Source organism: Theropithecus gelada, chromosome 11 (assembly GCF_003255815.1).
Source record: "Theropithecus gelada isolate Dixy chromosome 11, Tgel_1.0, whole genome shotgun sequence".
Taxonomy (NCBI): Eukaryota; Metazoa; Chordata; class Mammalia; order Primates; family Cercopithecidae; genus Theropithecus; species Theropithecus gelada.
In genome coordinates, this window is record NC_037679.1 from 120,919,652 (window position 1) to 120,938,179 (window position 18,528).

The window sequence follows — 18,528 nt, forward strand, 5'->3', positions numbered from 1 at the left end:
GTAAGAAGAAAAACCATAAAAACCCTAGAGGAAAACCAAGGCAATACTATTTAGGACATAGGCATGGGCAAGGACTTCATGACTAAAACATCAAAAGCAATGGCAACAAAAGCCAAAACTGACAAATGGGATCTAATTAAAGAGCTTCTGCACAGCAAAAGAAACTACATCAGAGTGAACAGGCAACCTACAGAATGGGAGAAAGTTTTTGCAATCTATCCATTGAACAAAGGGCTAATATACAGAATCTACAAGGAACTTAAAACAAATTTACAAGAAAAAAAAACAACCCCATCAAAAAGTGGGCAAAGAGTATGAATAGACACTTCACAAAAGAAGACATTTATGTGGCCAACAAACATATGAAAAAAAGCTCATGATCACTGGTCATTAGAGAAATGCAAATCAAAACCACAATGAGATACCATCTCACACCAGCTAGAATGTCGATCATTGAAAGTCAGGAAATAACAGATGCTAGAGAGGATGTAGAGAAATAGGAACACTTTTACACTGTTGGTGGGAGTGTAAATTAATTCAACCATTGTGGAAGACAGTGTGGTAATTCCTTAAGGATCTAGAACCAGAAATACCATTTGACTCAGCAATCCCATTACTGGGTATACACCCAAAGGATTAAAAATCATTCTACTATAAAGACACATGCACACATATGTTTATCGCAGCACTATTCACTATAGTAAAGACTTGGAACCAACCCAAATGCCCATCAATGTTAGACTGGATAAAGAAAACGTGGCACATATACACTATGGAATACTATGCAGCCAGAAAAAAGGATGAGTTCATGTCCTTTGCAGGGACATGGATGAAGCTGGAAACCATCCATGGTTTCCAGGAACAGAAAATCAAATACTGCATGTTCTCACTCATAAGTAGGAGCTGAACAATGAGAACATATGGGCACAGGGAGGGGAACATCACACACCGGGACCTATTGGCGGGGTGGGGGACAAGGGGAGGGATAAGATAAGGAGAAATACCTATGCAGATGACAAGTTGATGGGTGCAGCAAACCACCATGGCACACGTATACCTATGTAACAAACCTGCACGTTCTGGACATGTATCCCAGAACTTAAAGTAAAATAAATAAATAAATAAGTAAATAAATAAATAAATAAAAGGTCAGAGCCCATTCAAATGTAAATATGATCTATTAATTAGCTATTGAGATACAGTTCCTTAAACCCCACAAGTCTAAGATGCTAATTAGGCCTGGCCCTGCCTGTGTATGGTTTGTGTCAATGTATATCTAAACACAGTGGAATTGAGTAAAAGTAGCTCTATCTTAGGGAAGAGGGCTGAGAATGAGACAGGAGTTGATAAAGGAGAGTAATGTCAATTTCATCAGGCTGACCCGGAAGGCTGCTGAACCCCTGTGTAAAGACCAGTTGTTTTTTTTCAGTAGAAAATACTGAGTCTGTATAAAGAGCTTCCTTTCTCTAATCAACACTCAAGGAAAAAAATGGCAAACTTACAATTAGCATTTAACATTGAAATAACCTACCTCTTGTAACACGTTATAAACCTCTAGATGAAGCAGCACAGGAAAAAGGCCCAAGAAACATATAACATATAACCATGACATTTCTGAGAAATGAGACTAAGATTCATCCAGAGATAAAAACAACCTAGTAACTTTCCTTGCTTCTAAATCTGTGAAGTGATTTCCTTTATGCTTCTCTTTCAGTAAGAAAAGCAAATGGATGGAAAATATTTAGCAGAAAAACGTAAAGAGTAAAACTACCCAATACTAGTATATATAAAATTACACAACCTACCTGAAAACTCTACTTTTAAATGGATTAAGAACACATATGCAAAATAACTTAAAACAAAATAAAAACAATGTTCTTTTTTAGAAAAGCACAATATACGATGCAGCTTAATAGGAAAGATTTTATATTAAGTATTGCAAATCTTAAACTCTCATCAAATTTTTAAAAATTCCTACAGGTTGTTTTTAGTCATTAAGTGACTAACGTTTTTTCTAAAGGAATTCTCAAATGTTTTGCATTTCAAATATTTTAATAGTTTTATTTGGCAAAGAGAAGCCTAAGAATTTTTTTAAAAACATTTCCAGAGAGAACACTTTATACCATAAAATAAATTTGTATAATTTGGGAGGGCAAATCATCTCAAATGTATATTTTTGAATTATGTGCCAATTTTATAATTAGTACAAAAACGATAGTTGAAATATTTTAAAAATGTAAAAACCAGTCCAGGCAACATAACTATACAATCTTGCTGTAAAAGTACTTATATCGAATTCCACCCAAAATATTTTTGCAATATACTAAATTTAGTTCTTCAAGTCACTCTTCACTGCCGGCTGGCTTTTCCATTTTCTGTTGTCTCCATCCTGAAAATAGGAGGAAAAAATGAGTTGATAAAATAAATATTCATTAACATTTTTGTCTCCTTATCTACCTTTCACATGAAACTTAAAATAATATATTCACAGAACAGAACATCAGCATTTTAGGAAAAGACTAACGATAGGGTTCCTCTAGCTAAGCCAACTTCATTTCACAGTGAAAATTGAGGCCCTGAGAGACCAAGTGACTTTCCCAAGGTCACATGTCAAAGGCTACTGTTTTTTGTTTGTTTGTTTGACTATACCACACTCTCCCTTTCCAAGCAAAACTAAGGAAAAAATCTCTACGATTTAGTCAGAATTTACTTCCTTTTGCACTAAATAAATGTATTTCTACCAACAAATTTTTAAGAGGATTTCTTCTGAAAAAAAAAAAAATCAAAATAATCAGATCTGAGATTTATTTTATTATAATCAATATTCTTAATATTGTATTCCTTAATAGGAAAACATTTCTCTCTGTTATTATACAGAGATTGGTATTATATCCTAAGTGGTATGATTTTTCCCTCTATAATGTTTACTAAGCATTGAAAAGAAATGCTCTAAGGAATAAATACTTTCAGGGTTACAATCAATATAATTGAGCCTTTTACAAGCAAAAATCAAAGAGGTTAATTTTTTCTCCTTATGGGGAACATGTATTAGTTCATAATATTAGTAATAAAAAATTGCTGATTATTACAAATAAGCAATGTTTGTTAAGGTACTGTACAGGCAATTGACAAAACCAATTTTGACAATAAATAACACAAACCCATTTTCCTCTTTAAGATGTTGATACAGTTCAGCTCTGTTATTAACAGAGTTCAAACGTCCAGCAAATTCCTGATGTTTTCTGGAATTGGCAGTATTGATTCTATTACTCCACAAGGATAATAAGGACACTGGCCCTGGTGTTATATTTAAAAGGAGAGAGAAAAAAAAAAAGAATAATTTATTACTTCCGAGTTTACAAATTTACACTTACCTTTAATTCTGTTGTTCATTTGACACAATTAAGGTAGTTAATTCTGTAGTTCATTTTACACAATTAAGGCAATCATTTTCCTCTTATTCTGAAATTAATGTGTTTCAGGGTCCCCAAGAGCAACCACTAGTTCAGTGATTGATGGAAGGACTCAAATGACTACATGTAAAGTTATACTCCTGGTTAAGAATGATTACAGCAATACAGTAAGGAGACACAGCCAGGTCGGTAAGCAGAAGAATCACATGAGGTGGAGACTGGCAGAATCCATTTGCAGGCTTCCCATGCTCACCCTCTCCAATGAGTTTTATGAAGAGTGCATACTACCGCCATAGGCAAACATGCAGCCACACGTGCGCAATATTTCTGCCAGGAAAGTCTGTTTGAGTAGAGTCCAGGGTTTTTACTGGGGGCTGATCAGGTGGGTATTCTCTGCCTAACCACAACGACCAAAGTTCCAGACTTTCAGAAGGGAAGCAGGTGTTCAGTTCATTATCTAGGCAACATCTCAAAAGCCAAGTTCCCAGATGTCAGCCAAGAGCCAAACCTGCAAGCAGGCTTTTCTAATTATAATAGTCTCAGGCCTGCTATGTTAACTATTTCCTGCACAATATGATAAGGCAAAAGAATTACAAGAGCCAAAACAATTTCAAAAAAGAAGAAAAAAGAAGATTCTTACTTCCTCATTACAAGACTTAATTTGAAGTGACTGTGACAGTACTGGATTGGTGAAAGGATGGCCACATAAACCAATAGAATATAAAGGAGAATCCAGAAGCAGACTCCCATATACATAGTCAACAAACTTCTGATAAATGTACAATACTTCAATGAAGAAAGGATAATCTTTTCAATAAATGCTGGTGGAACATTAGGACATTGTATGCAAAAGGATTAATATTGACCCATACTTTGTACCTTATAGAAAATAACTCAAAAATTGATCATGGCCTAAATGTAAACCTAAAATTACAGAACTCCCATAAGAAAATCAGCATTTGTGACCTTGGGTTAGATTTCTAACATGTAACACCTAAAGCATAATCATAAAAGCAAAATTTTCGACTTCATATATTTGACAGGATATATTTGACTTCATCAAAATACAAAGCTTCTGTTGTGCAAAAGTCATTGTTTAAGAGAAGAACAAGTCACAGACTGGGTGAAAATACTTGCAAATCACATATCCAACACAGAACTTGTATCCAGATAAATAAATCGACTAATAAGAAAACAAACAACCCAATTTAAAAATGTACAAAATATTTTAATGGACCTTTCACCCAAGAAGACAAACAAATAAAAAATACGCAAAGGAAAAGAGTTTTACCATCATTAATCATGAGAGAAACGTAAATTAAAACACCAATGAAATACCACTACATACCTTATAGGATGAAAAACAAAAACAAAACAAAAACAGTAACCCTGACAACAGTAAGTGGACAAGGATGCAGAACACCCAGAACTCTCATACACTGGTGGTGGGAATGCAAAATGGTGCCACCACTTTGGAAAAATAAGTTGGCAGTTTCTTATAAAATTAGTCATTATAATACTATGTGAAAAAAGCCAATCTCAAAGGGTGGCATGACATTTTCTTTCATTTATAAGACATTCTGAAAACTTACAGGGAGCACGATTATAGGAAGAGAAAACATATCAGTAGTTACCAGGGATTCGGGAGAAGGAGAGTGAAGGATGACTACAGAGGGTCAATACAAGGAAATCTTTTCAGGTGACAGACTGTTGTGTACTCTGATTGTGATGGTGGTATGCATTGTCTAAACTCATAGAACTGTACATCAAAAAGAGCTAATATTGTCATATATATTTAAAAATTCTTATTTTTCTTATTATAAAACTAATACGTGTTCATGAGAACAAATTTAGAAAACAATAAATCACATAAAGAAGGAAATAAAATCATCCTATTGCCACTGCTCTAACAACTAAAAATTTTACTCTTTTTTCCAGTGCAAATCTATATCAACAAATTTTTTGTTTTGTTTTGTTACTGCATCTTACAAAGACAGCTGAATAGACGTTTGCCAAATCTAGATGGCACATTTGGAATAGCCCAACCTTAAGTGCAGTGTATACAGCAGGCACAAAATTCACTTTGGGGAGGCCTGGGAAGTCATCTTCCAAAGCAGATAATACTGAGGTATAATAAAAGGCCCAGATAAGTTGCTGATCAGAAGAGATATGCAATTTAGGTTATAAAATAGAATGAAAGAAAAAACAAACACTTTTCAAATATCAGGCTCAAACAGAAAGTTACAAGGAAAGACAGTAATGTGCAATCAAGTTGCTTCTCATATGAGCTATTCCATATATTTCTATGGTGAAAAGCATCAGGGATCCATTTAATTTAATGGTAGCTGATATTTCATCTAAGTGACAAGCTAGTACATATGTGTATGAAAACTTAAAATTGAGATCACAGTACATATGTTTATGTAATCCGCTTTAAAAAACCTTACTCATTTACATATTCATTCAATAACTATTCTTGGGCTATATAAATACCACCCTGTGGGGGCTGGGCGTGGTAATTCATACCTGTAATCCCAGCACTTTGGGTGGCTGAGGCAGGCGAATCACCTGAGGTCAGGAGTTCGAGACCAACCTGGCCAGCATGGTGAAACCCTGTCTCTACTGAAAATATAAAAATCAGCCGGGCATGGTGGCAGGCACCTGTAATCCCAGCTACTAGGGAGGCTGAGGCAGGAGAATCACTTGAACCCAGGAGGCAGAGGCTGCAGTGGGCTGAGACAGTGCCATTGCACTCCACCCTGGGCAACAAGAGTGGACTCCGTCTCAATAAATAAATAAATACATACATACCACCCTATGGACACACCATTATTCAGTCATTTTCTTACTAATGTGGCTTTTAGTTGCTTGCAATTTTTGCCAGTATAAATACTCTTTTTTTTGAGACTGAGTCTTACTCTGTCGCCCAGGCGGGAGTACAGTGGCAAGAATCTTGGCTCACTGCAATCTCCACTTCAGTAATACTCCTTGAGAGTTCTATTTGCCAAGCAATGCTGAAACACTGTTCAGAGTATACCTAAATTTCCCATCCTAATGAACAGTGGTGTATTTTGTCATATGAGAAACAATTTATCAAAAAACATCTATTTAAATCCTATTATTTTCTGGGCCCTCTAGCAAATGCCTGAAAGGCAAATATAATAAGATCACCTTAAGGGTGATCTCTGACTTCAAAGAAACTAGTGAACTGAAGAATATAATATGTATCACTATATATATACACTATAACAAGCATATCAAAAGCAAACAAGCCTGCCTTCTCCCTAGGATGAGCTGCCAATATTCACAAGCTGGTTCTACTGCCTTAGGAGAGGCACAGTGGCAGGACATCAGGTAGTCTAATGATGGCATACCATTACACATGTATCCTAAAAAGACTAAATCTAGTTTGCCTTCAAGATAACTAAGGCCTAGAAGGATTTCAGGAGCTGCCAATCCCAAATCATATCCTTGGTGCCTAGAATTCCTTCAAGAGGAAACTAAACTTTTAACCTAGAAGAGATTAAGAGGCTTTACAGTGAAAATATTGTTTATAATTATAACTACACTGAAACTCAAACACATTTTAATATAGCATTAAATGAGTTATAATACATTATTTCTAGGTTTAGTAAGAGTTTAGGGTAAAAGAGTTTGTATTCAATATCCCAGCTCTTACTATAGTATCAGGAACATAAACAGATTCAAATTTACATATTTAAAATTTCTTAAAATACAAACTTTATATGCTTATTTTCCAAAGGCTTCATTAATGAAAGTATGACACTACTTGTTTTTGTTTTTAACACTGACAAACATATTTACTGCCCACATTCTCTAAGGCTGTGATATGGTTTGGCTGTGTGCCCACCCAAATTTCCATGCTGTTCTCGTGACAGTGAGTGAGTTCTCACTAGATCTGATGGTTTTATAAGGGGCTTCCTCTCCCTTTGCTCTGCCCTTCTCCTTGCTGCTGCCATGTGAAGAAGGACATGTTCGCTTCTCCTTCTGCCATGACTGTAAGTTTTCTGAGGCCTCCCAGCCATGCTGGAACTGTGAGTCAATTAAACCTCTTTCCTTTAAAAATTACCCAGTCTCCAGTATGTCTTTATTAGCAGCATGAGACTGGACTAATACAGGCTGTAAACAGAGAATCTCCTAAACAGCATCCACGAATACCTAAGAACTCTTCCTCACATAAACACAACAATATTAAATAACACTGTACAAAACAGAGCTTCATTGGAAAACTTTTTTTTTTTTCTGAGATAGAGTCTTGCTCTGTTGCCCAGGCTGAAGTGCAATGGTGCGATCTTGGCTCACTGCAACCTCTGCCTCCTAGGTGCAAGTGATTCTCCTGCCTCAGCCTCCTGAGTAGCTGGGATTCCAGGTGTGTGCCATCACCCAGCTAATTTTGTATTTTTAGTAGAGGTGGGGTTTCACCATGCTGGCCAGGCTGGTCTAAACTCCTGACCTCAGGTGATCTGCCTGCCTCGGCCTCCCAAAGTGCTGGGATTACAGGGATGAGTCACCGCACCCAGCCCGGAAAACTTTTTATAAACCTAGTTACCACAGCTGTACCTTACCTTTCGATTTTTCCACTTGTGGAGTTTCATCCATTTCAACAAGGGGTTTTTTGTTTGGAGGTTCTGGGGAATCCGGCGAATCTTTTATAATCTCAGCTTCAGCCAAGTCTTCTTTTCCACGCTCTAAGATTCCTTTTAATCTTTTAGAGGGACAAATAATGAAATGTAAAGTTTAAATTTTTAGAAGTCTAAAAATGGTCTAATAATTAAACTACCTTTGCATATCAACCTTTATAGAAGATGGTTAATCTCATAAAATAAACCTAGGGACTAATCAAAAACTTCAATCTAAAACCAGTAACAGAAATTAATCAATTAAATACAAGTTTCCCTTTTCCTTCATAATAATAACGTAACAATTCAGGAATTAGCTGTAAAATATAAAAAAAAGAATACTTAAATTAAAATCTAAAAGGTAGGAAATGATGTGATCTTGAGAAGAAACTGCACAATTTTGATTTTTAAAGATATGAACAAAATAATACTGAATTTCAAATTACAAATAAGTTTAATAAGTTTATCCCCATTTATTCTCTAGTCTATGTATTGTGCAGATGTATTTATGCTCTGCAAATCAGAAACTTAACCCTAAGCTTTTATAGAGTTTCATTAGAGAACAAAAACACTTGCAAAATACACAAGCGTGTACTTGAAGCTCAGTGGGATCTGAATGATAGTACTTTTTCCCTCTTACGGTGAGCCAGTTTTGTTTCAGAAGCTCAGTAGCCCTAAGGAAAACATGAGCTTCTAAAGTCAAAGAGAATAGAAGCATTCTATTATTAATGAATAAAATTATACGATTTCCAGAATTAGCTTCAAAGTATTCCTATGGGAATAGGAAGGTAGTGGATGAAGATATATATGAAATGAGATCTGCCATGAATTGTTAATCATTGAAGGTAGATGATGAGTAACTATCGGTTCTATTGCTACATATGTTTGAAATTTTCCATCATAAAAAGATGTGTTTTTGGTCAGTCGCAGTGGCTCATGCCTGTAATCCCAAGCACTTGGGGAAGCCAAGGTGGGCAGATCTCCCTAAGGTCAGGAGATCGAGACCAGCCTAGGCAACATGGTGAAACTCCATCTCTACCACAAATACAAAAAATTGGCTAGGCATGGTGGTGTATACCTATAATCCCAGCTACCTGAGAGGCTGAGGCATGAGAATCACTTGAACCCAGGAGGCAGAGGCTGCAGTGAGTCCAGATCATGCCACTGCATTCCAGCCGGGGTGATAGAGTGAGATTCTGTCTCAAAAAAATAAATAAAAATTAATTAAATAAAAAAAAAGTTACCTGGTATTGGTCTGATTTCTGGCAAGGGGACAGAAGATATAGCCAGCTGATACGCTATTTCTATTTATAAGCCTTTATTATTTTTATTTTTTTTCAGATTTAACTTTGACATCATAATATAAATCACAAACTAAAGGAAAAGAGTATACTATTAAGGAACATTTTCAGAATAGACTGTATGCTCTTCTGTGCTTCCAAGGCCATCCTATGCCTATTTTTAAAATAGCACCTTCCACACTTTGCTGCAATCACTATTTTTGTTTGTTTGTTTGTTTGTTTGTTTGTTTTGAGACAGAGTCTTACTCTACTGCCCAGGCTGGAGTGCAGCGGAGTGATCTTGGCTCACAGCAACCTCTGCCTCCCAGGTTCAAGCGATTCTCATGCCTCAGCCACCTGAGTAGCTGAGATTACAGGCATGTGCTCCCAAACCCAGCTAATTTTTGTATTTTTTTTAAGTAGAGACTGGATTTTGCCGTGTTGGCCAGGTTGGTCTCAAACTCCTGGCCTCAACTGATCCACCCGCCTCGGTCTCCCAAAGTCCTGGGATTACAGGTGTGAGCCACTGCGCCCAGCCTGCAATCACTAATTTAATTGTCTGTCTCCACCATCACACTGTATGTTCTTCAAGGGTAGGGATCTTGTGCCAAATGCCTGGCACATCCTAAGCATTCAATAAATATTTAGTGAACAGAGGAATAAAATTACATCTGTGAAGTTCACAACACATAAAGCACATACTGATACCAAACATCATGCATTATGATTTTCAGAAGTTAATTAGGAAAAACTAACACTAACTTTGCCCCAACAGTAAAAATTCACACTTTTTTACGTCTAAGAAAGATCCTTTAGATTTTAAGAATGATAAAATTACAGTAATGAAAATGAATAAACATGTATTAAATGAACTACTATTAAATCAGGTTAGAATGTATGAAAATGCTCTATGCAGAATGTGATATAACAAAAGGCACCATGGTGCTATATCAGTGCCAAGAAGTCACCTCTCTGAGTCTTGCCAAGACTTTTCCTGTTCATAATCTTTCACTGCTTTCTCCGACTTGTCCTCTTTGTCTTCCCTCTTTCTTCCTCGTTTCTTTCGTTCTTCTTCTTCTGGGGGTTTGCTCCTGCATGCCATCAGACATTCCAAGACCCTCTGATGTTTCTCTGAGTTGTTGATATGGGCTCTGACAAGGGTTTCTAATTCATTCCACATGATACGGTATTGTTCATCTCTGCAGTAGAGATTTGGAAATACTCTTTAAATAATATTGAAGTGTCACTTTCTACTGGTAAAGTAAAAAGAAATAATGAAATGTGGACTTCCTTCCTCTTACTTGATAGTTAATAGTGAAATTCTAAGCTATAATATATCAATTTCTATGATTTTGTATTATTTCATCTCAAACATATATATATATACACACACACACACAAGTCCTCAAATAAAATTTACATATAGAGTAAGTTATCTTGAGAAACAGTATGTATCAAGTAAATGTGATCTATAAAGAAAATAAGAAAAAAAATCTACCTTTTAGGGCCCTTTCCTCTTGTACCAACTGTGGAAATAGGTAGAGGATCATTTTTTCTTTCCATATCAACTAAGTTGTATATTGTTTTTTGACAGTTTAACACATCTTCTTCTGTCAGAGATTCTTTCACAATAACACTGGCTAATGGAACTACCTGTTAGATATTTTTTTAAAGAAAAAAGAAAATCTGTCTTGAAAAATAAATATCAAAACATCTAGGCAGAACTTGATTTTTGAAAGGATTTTAAAGACTATCATGGTGAAGGAATCCGTAACTATCACTTCAATTTTTAATTATTAATTCTTTAACTTTAGCAAGCTCATATATTTCACTCTTTGCTTAAGAAATGGTATAAATTACAAATTTTCTAATTTGTTTCTATAAAGAATATATAACTAATCTATAAGAAAAGTTGAAGATACTTAACACTTACCGCTTGCATGTTAAAAATGGTGGTTTGTGAAATGATCATAGGCCAGTAACGGGTGTGTTTTTCTAACTGATCTTTTGCTCGTTCCAAAGGGACCTCAAGACTTCCATCGATTTTATATCTGGGGTCTAGAAAAGGAGTTAATCTGTTTTCCCTCATAAATTCACCAAAATCCTAATGATAACCAAATAAGATAAAATTAGAAACTATGTCTAATGTTTCAGTATGGATTACATGTACTAGTCTGTTTCCCTGATGTCTTCTGTCCTGTGATGTGCAACAAAACATTTTTTCTAACAGTATCCCTCAACTCCACTACTTTTTTATCCTTTCTGAACTTGAAACCTATCAGCCTTTATACGATGAAAATGAAGAAAGCCTCAAACATAAATGCATTCATGGTATGTTTTCCCCACCTTTTGTAAAAACCAAGAAACACTTTCTTCCCCCTTCTATAATTTAACTTTTCTATCACATAAAGATAAAAGAGTCAGTTAATCATATTAGAAGACTCATTTGCTTATTTAAAACTACCTTGACCCTGGGGACGGTGGCTCACACCTGTAATCCCAACACTTTGGGAGGCCGAGACAGGTGGATCACCTAAGGTCAGGAGTTTGAGACTAGCCTGGCCAACATGGTGAAACCCCGTCTTTACTAAAAATACAAAAATTAGCTGGGCATGGTGGCAGGCACCTATAATCTTATCTACTCGGGAAGCTGAGGCAAGAGAATCACTTGAACCCAGGAGGCGGAGGTTGCAGTGAGCCAAGATTGCACCACTGCACTCTAACCTGGGCAACAAGAGCGAAACTCTGTCTCAAAACAAACAAACAAACTACCTTGATATAACATAAACATGTTAACAAGAGTTATCTGTGAATGATGAAATTATAGGTAATTTACAGGTGGGGTGTTTTTTTAAGACATCTATATTCTCTAAATTTTCTACAATAAATATTGATTAGGCTTCTCCTTATTTAAGTATTATGTTTTTTAAAAAATCCTAATTAAAAAGTTACTTACAGTATATAACACTTTGTGGTTTACAAAGTATATTCATATACATATATCACACTTAGTTTTTACAACCACCTCAAGAAGTAAACAGCTATGAAATACCAAATAGGAAAGAGAGGAGGGAGAATAAAAAATAAAAATTAGAACAGAATTTCTACCAAAAAAGGACATGTATTTCCTTTTATGTTCTTCCCAATAATACAAAAGTTTATGTTATTTCAAAGTAGCAGCAATCCAAATATTCCAGGTTTCTGTTTGCCATTTAAATTACTAGAAATTAAGTTTCACCTAAAATATTAGTTCAAATCAATTTATTATTTCCTACAATTCCAGCGTGTCATTGCAATTCAGATACATCTCACTATACACTGAATATAAAATAAGATTAAACAATGATAAATAGAACTTTTGAGCAAATATTGCAGGAAATTCACCTAATTAAAATAATCAACTTCTTCCAAATCTCTTTTTTTCCACAGATCTTAGCATTTAACGAGCACTTGATAACTACTTGCTGAATGATGACACATTCAAAACTTAAAATTTATAGATATTAGAGTCTTACTGTAATCCGGTAGTCTGTAACTCTTCCTCCACATCCTTCACTAATTGAAGGCGGATCTTCTAGAATGGATCGAGAACTGCTAAGGACGTGCAAAAAAATCTCTCCTCCATGGCTACTAAGCATATGACTAATGACTTTAGAACCTGATTTTCGTGGTTGTTCCAGTAAAACAGAACGACCTGTCAAAAATAAGATTACACTATCAGTAATGAAACTCAAACGGGCTCTCATTTATTTCCTTGAGATTTACATCTAGATTTTTTCATTTTATTTATTGATCCCCGTATTTTAACCTGCATTGCTAATTTAGTATATCTACTCTTCCATGCCTAAAAATCTGAATTCTAGCCTTAACTATATCTTAGTTACTCCAACGTTACATAGTTATACAGTTTCCCACAACAACTATAGTGGTCTCTGAAATAATACATTTGGCTATATGGTTCATCCAATTTACATGTACATATTGAATTTTTCTCCTGGACCTCAAGAAGAAAAGTGAGACAACTGCTCCATAATCCTCAGGTTATTAATGCTACAGAACATTTGGGGAGAAGGCACAGTCCCAGTTCACTTACATAACAGTTCCTCATCCACACTGTAATCATAACTACTTTCTATTCTACATGTCCAAATGTTAATCTGAATTTCACCTAGTCTGATAATCAAATTATGCTTAATTAACAATGACATAACCTTATGATAAAGACAGACTCTTTAGATCACTAGTTCCAAAACCTGAGATGATCATAAGAATTACCAGAGAAGCTTTTAATTTGGAATCTAATAATTCAGACTTGCAAAAAAAATTTCACACAATGAAACCACAGATTTAAGGTCATAGGTAAGAATCATATGGTATAATATTAAAAACATAATATTTATTTATGATAAAGGTATCATGTTCAAGTAAGTCCATCTTTGCTTTGATTTAAAATTCAATGGGCCAAGATAAACAGTCTACATTATTCCAGCTTCTATTTTATTTTTTTAATCTATTTTCTAATTATAGCTTCTAAAACAAATCAATTTAGACTCTAAAGGTCAAATTTTTAAAATAAAAATACTCACAATTTTATTAAATAAAACTTGCTTAGATATAATAGCCTGAAAGCCAAACCTAAAGTCATCTTTTAAATGTTAGTAAAAGCTGTTAAAGGGTATTTCAAATTACATAAGTTAAAAACAGCTTTCACAAATAAATGGCAAAGCTATAGTGATGAAAATAGCTTTCCAGAGTTCATACTCTTAATAATTTCACTCAAATAATAATTTAATAATAATATAAATAATTCAAATAATATAAATAATTTCAGGCAAAACCATTAAATGATGAAAGTTACCATTTAGAAGAAAATTAGTAAGGCAGGAGGAAGGTCTACTATTTACGTCTACAGGTGAAATCCGATAAGCTCCAGTACAATAGTGTAATTCTGAAATAGAAGAAAACACTGATTTGAAAGAATATAAAGAAATATTCCCACAATTAAAAGAAAAAAAAAACTTGTTCACTGAGTTCATTCAGTCCTGAAACAATGAAAAACGAAAATGCAAAACAGAATCAATTAATTGACCCCCACATAATACCTGAAGAATCTTTCGATTTAGTCTTTTTCAGTTATTCTTAAATACCTACCAATGTTATTTGTCCTTGGTGTACACCACTTTAATGTTATCGTTTCTTTAAACGGGCCTTCTCGACTGCCACCACCTAGGTGTGAATCACCTTTAAAAATATGTCAGAGACATTACACATTGTATACATGTATCAAAACATCACACTGTATCCCATAAATATGTACAATTATGTGTTAATTTAAAAAATAATAAAAGCGGCTGTGCATGGTGGCTCACGCCTGTAATCCCAGCACTTTGGGAGGCTGAGATGGGTGGATCACGAGGTCAGGAGTTCAAGACCAGCCTGGTCAAGATGATGAAACCCTGTCCCTACTAAAACTACAAAAATGTGCCAGGCGCAGCGACAGGTGCCTGTAATCCCAGCTATTCGGGAGGCTGAGGCAGAAGAATCACTTGAACCCGGGCAGCAGAGGTTGCAGTGGGCCGAGATCGCGACACAGCACTCCAGCCTGGGCAACAGAGTGAGACTCCGCCTCAAAAAAATAAAAAAAAAAATAGTAATAATAAAAGCAAAAGAATTATAGTAATAGAGCAAACTGAGTATGGAGTAACTGGAACTCTGTACTGTTTACACAATTATTTTGTAAATCTGAAACTACTCTAAAATTAAAAGTTCATTTAAAAACAACAATGAAAAAAATGTCAGAGAAACACTAACATTATCAAGTAGATCACAAGCTTCAAATTGTTTACCAAGATTTCCAAATGAGTTTAAACTCTGTAAGAGAAAATATCTCTGAGACAACATCTTTTTATCAGGTCCCCTGGACAAATACCAACTAGAGTATAGATATTATCTATAATTAAAATAAATAGTAATTTTCCTCCACATTCGTTATTAAACCAATCATTTAGGTCACTGCACTGAAAGTCAATAGCGAAAATTTAAAAAATTTCAAGCATCTACAACTGCTCTTCCCTGCCCACACTATTAAATGATAAAATGACATGGTTAAGTACTCAGAAAAAGATTAAGGAATCTAAAATGCACACCTATACTGAATTCTAGTAAGTTTAGTTAGAAGAAACACAAACCAAGGGATCTGGAAAGTAAATACATAAGGAGATATTAATCTAATAATAATAAACAAATGTGCAACCATAAAGCTGACAAGGCTTTGAAGGAAATATATACAGTGCTATGAGTGCCTAAAGAGGGAGATTTGTCCTATTCCAAGACACCAGGGGAAGTTTCCTTGCGAAGTGAAGACTGGTCTGAGTTATAAGGGGATGAGTAGAAATTAACTAAAGAAACGGACCCGATGCAGTGCCTCACATCTAAAATCTCAGCACTTTATGAGTCCTAAGTGGGAGGATAGCTAGGGGGTCAGGAAACCAGCCTGGGCAACATAGTGAGACCCTGTCTGTATGGAAAAAATACAAAAATTAGCCAGGCTTTGTGGTTTGCACCTGCAGTCCCAGCTACTCTGGAGGCTGAGGTGGAAGGACTGCTGGTAGCCCAAGAGGTTGATGCTGCAGTAAGCTATGATCACACTATTGTACTCCAGTCTGAGCAACAAAGTGAGACTCCGTCTCAAAAAAAAAAAAAAAAAAAAGAAATAGAGGAAAGACTACTCAGGCAAAAGAATAGTAGATACCAAGATACTGTGGCAGGAGGAAGCATGAAAAATATTAGATCTGTGTGGCTGAAACAGAGAAGATTAGTATGTTCTGAGATGAAAATAAAAAGGGGGAGGGGAGCAGACAATGAAGGGCCTTGTAAGACATTAAACAGCTCTGTCTTTTCCTAAGGGCAACAGAAAAGCATGGGCAGGGGGCAGGTCTAAGGTCATGAGAACATGGTCAGGATTAGCATTCTGAAAGTTACTGTAGCTGGAGGGTAAAGAGTAGATAGGGACAGGCCATTTAGGAGGCTACTGTGAGATAACAGGTAAGAAAATGAAAGGCTGGATTAGGGAAATGTTATTGGTAGCTGAGATGGAGATTTTGATGTACGTGAGAAATATTAGTAGATGAAATCAAGAAAATGTGATGATGGATTAGATGCCTCAGAAGTGATTCTGAGGTTTCCGCCTTATATAAATGAATAGACAACAGGGCCATTCACTGAAAAGGGAGACTAGTTCAGGTGGCAAAGCTCCTAAGTTGTTTTGGGCATGTTGAGATGTTGGTGCCTGAGAGACATCTAAGAGAGACAATTAGGCAGCAGAATATAAAGATCTGGAATTTAGGGGCCGTGTGCCGTGACTCACGCCTGTAATCCCAGCACTTTGGGAGGCCAAGCCGGGAGGATCACGAGGTCAGGAGATCGAGACCATCCTGGTTAACACAGTGAAAGCCTGTCTCTACTAAAAATACAAAATATTAGCCAGGCGTGGTGGAGGACGCCTGTAGTCCCAACTACTCGGGAGGCTGAGGTAGGAAAATGGCGTGAACCTGGGAGGCAGAGCTTGCAGTGAGCCAAGATCGTGCCACTGCACTCCGGCCTGGGAGACAGAGTGAGACTGTCTCAAAAAAAAAAAGCCGGGCGCGGTGGCTCACGCCTGTAATCCCAGCACTTTGGGAGGCCGAGGCGGGCGGATCACAAGGTCAGGAGATCGAGACCACGGTGAAACCCCATCTCTACTAAAAATACAAAAAATTAGCCAGGCGCGGTGGCGGGCGCCTGTAGTCCCAGCTACTCAGGAGGCTGAGGCGGGAGAATGGCGTGATCCCGGGAAGCGGAGCTTGTAGTGAGCCGAGATGGCGCCACTGCACTCCAGCCAGGAGGACAGAGCAAGACTCCGTCTCAAAAAAAAAAAGATCTGGAACTTAGGGAAGGTATCTGGGCTAAAGTATAAGCCTACTCACCAAGACCCAGCTACACTGTTACCACCTCAGTAAAACTTGCCTAACTCTTACTGGCACCACAGGCAGCCTCCTGTGTGCTCCCACAGTGCTCTGTTCCTATTGTTAAAATAAATTTGACACAGTGTCCACATGTAATGCATATAACTACAGGCCAAGTCAACAACTATTTCAAAGAACTATTTTGTGTTACAAAGGATATTTCTGACATTTTTGTAAGTTTTTTTTTTTTTTTGGAGACAGAGTCTCGCTCTGTCGCCAGGCTGGAGTGCCTGGAGTGCAGTGGTGCAATCTCAGCTCACTGCAACCTCTGCCTCCCGGGTTCAAGCGATTCCCCTGCCTCAGCCTCCCGAGCTCCCGAGGAGCTGGGACTACAGGTGTGCGCCACCATGCCCAGCTACTTTTCTGTATTTTCTAGTAGAGACAGGGTTTCACCATGTTGACCAGGATGATCTCTTGACCTCGTGATCCTCCTGCCTCAGCCTCCCAAAGTGCTGGGATTACAGGTATGAGCCACCATGCCTGGTCCATTTTTGTAAGTTTTTAAAATAACATTTTAAAAATTGATATAACATCACAGGTTCATAGCAATTTCCATGTAATATATTTTCAAAAACAAGTTCTCTATATTCCTTTGTTAAATGTTTATATATCCCTGTATCATAATAGTTTCTTTCATGTTAGCAACTCATTAGGTTTATTCTAAGATTCCTCAGATATGTAACAAATGTCAGGACTGGCTCATGATTATGCTTCAGAAGATGCATACAACATAATCAAAGTCAACCGTTTCTCTGGCAGCATCAATTTACTAGAAAACATTCTACAGAATTTAACCAAATGTCAAAGCTTAAAGGCTTTTAAAATGACCTTCAAAGTCTTACAATTTTCATTGTATTTTAGAATTGAATGGAATACTACAGCTCATCTAATCCAGCATCTTTAATTCATAAGCACGAAAACATACATCTAGAAACATATGGGACTTGCCAGTTGGTGGCAAAGCTTTAGCTAAAACTTATTTCCTAACTCCAGAGTCTTCTCCCCTAAACCAAGCCAATACAGTTGCAGAAATCAGTTTGGGAGATGAGATCTATGGACTGAAATAATTTTTAGAGGAAAAAAAACTAATTTAAATTTCCAAATTTAATTTCTAGGCCAAGTTAAAAGTCTATCACTCTTTCGAGTTTGCTCCTATTCTTTTCCCTTCCTCAAGGTTGTCTGCCTGCAAATG

The 18,528-nt window shown here is 36.4% G+C and overlaps 1 protein-coding gene across 3 annotated transcripts in view; it reads right to left on the reverse strand.

The window, feature by feature from the left end:
* Nucleotides 1-2,031: 2,031 nt before the first annotated feature.
* Nucleotides 2,032-18,528, reverse strand: part of INTS13 (integrator complex subunit 13) — a 33,717-nt gene continuing 17,220 nt past the window's right edge. For all 3 annotated transcript variants that reach the window (XM_025400911.1, XM_025400909.1, XM_025400910.1), the window contains 9 exons: nt 14,485-14,574; nt 14,192-14,281; nt 12,849-13,027; nt 11,267-11,437; nt 10,832-10,986; nt 10,302-10,532; nt 8,000-8,139; nt 3,162-3,297; nt 2,032-2,389 (listed from right to left, as the gene is read on the reverse strand). In XM_025400911.1, the coding sequence (XP_025256696.1) occupies nt 2,350-2,389; nt 3,162-3,297; nt 8,000-8,139; nt 10,302-10,532; nt 10,832-10,986; nt 11,267-11,437; nt 12,849-13,027; nt 14,192-14,281; nt 14,485-14,574 (1,232 nt within the window). In that variant the 3' untranslated portion in view covers nt 2,032-2,349. The remainder of the gene's footprint in view (nt 2,390-3,161; nt 3,298-7,999; nt 8,140-10,301; nt 10,533-10,831; nt 10,987-11,266; nt 11,438-12,848; nt 13,028-14,191; nt 14,282-14,484; nt 14,575-18,528) is intronic.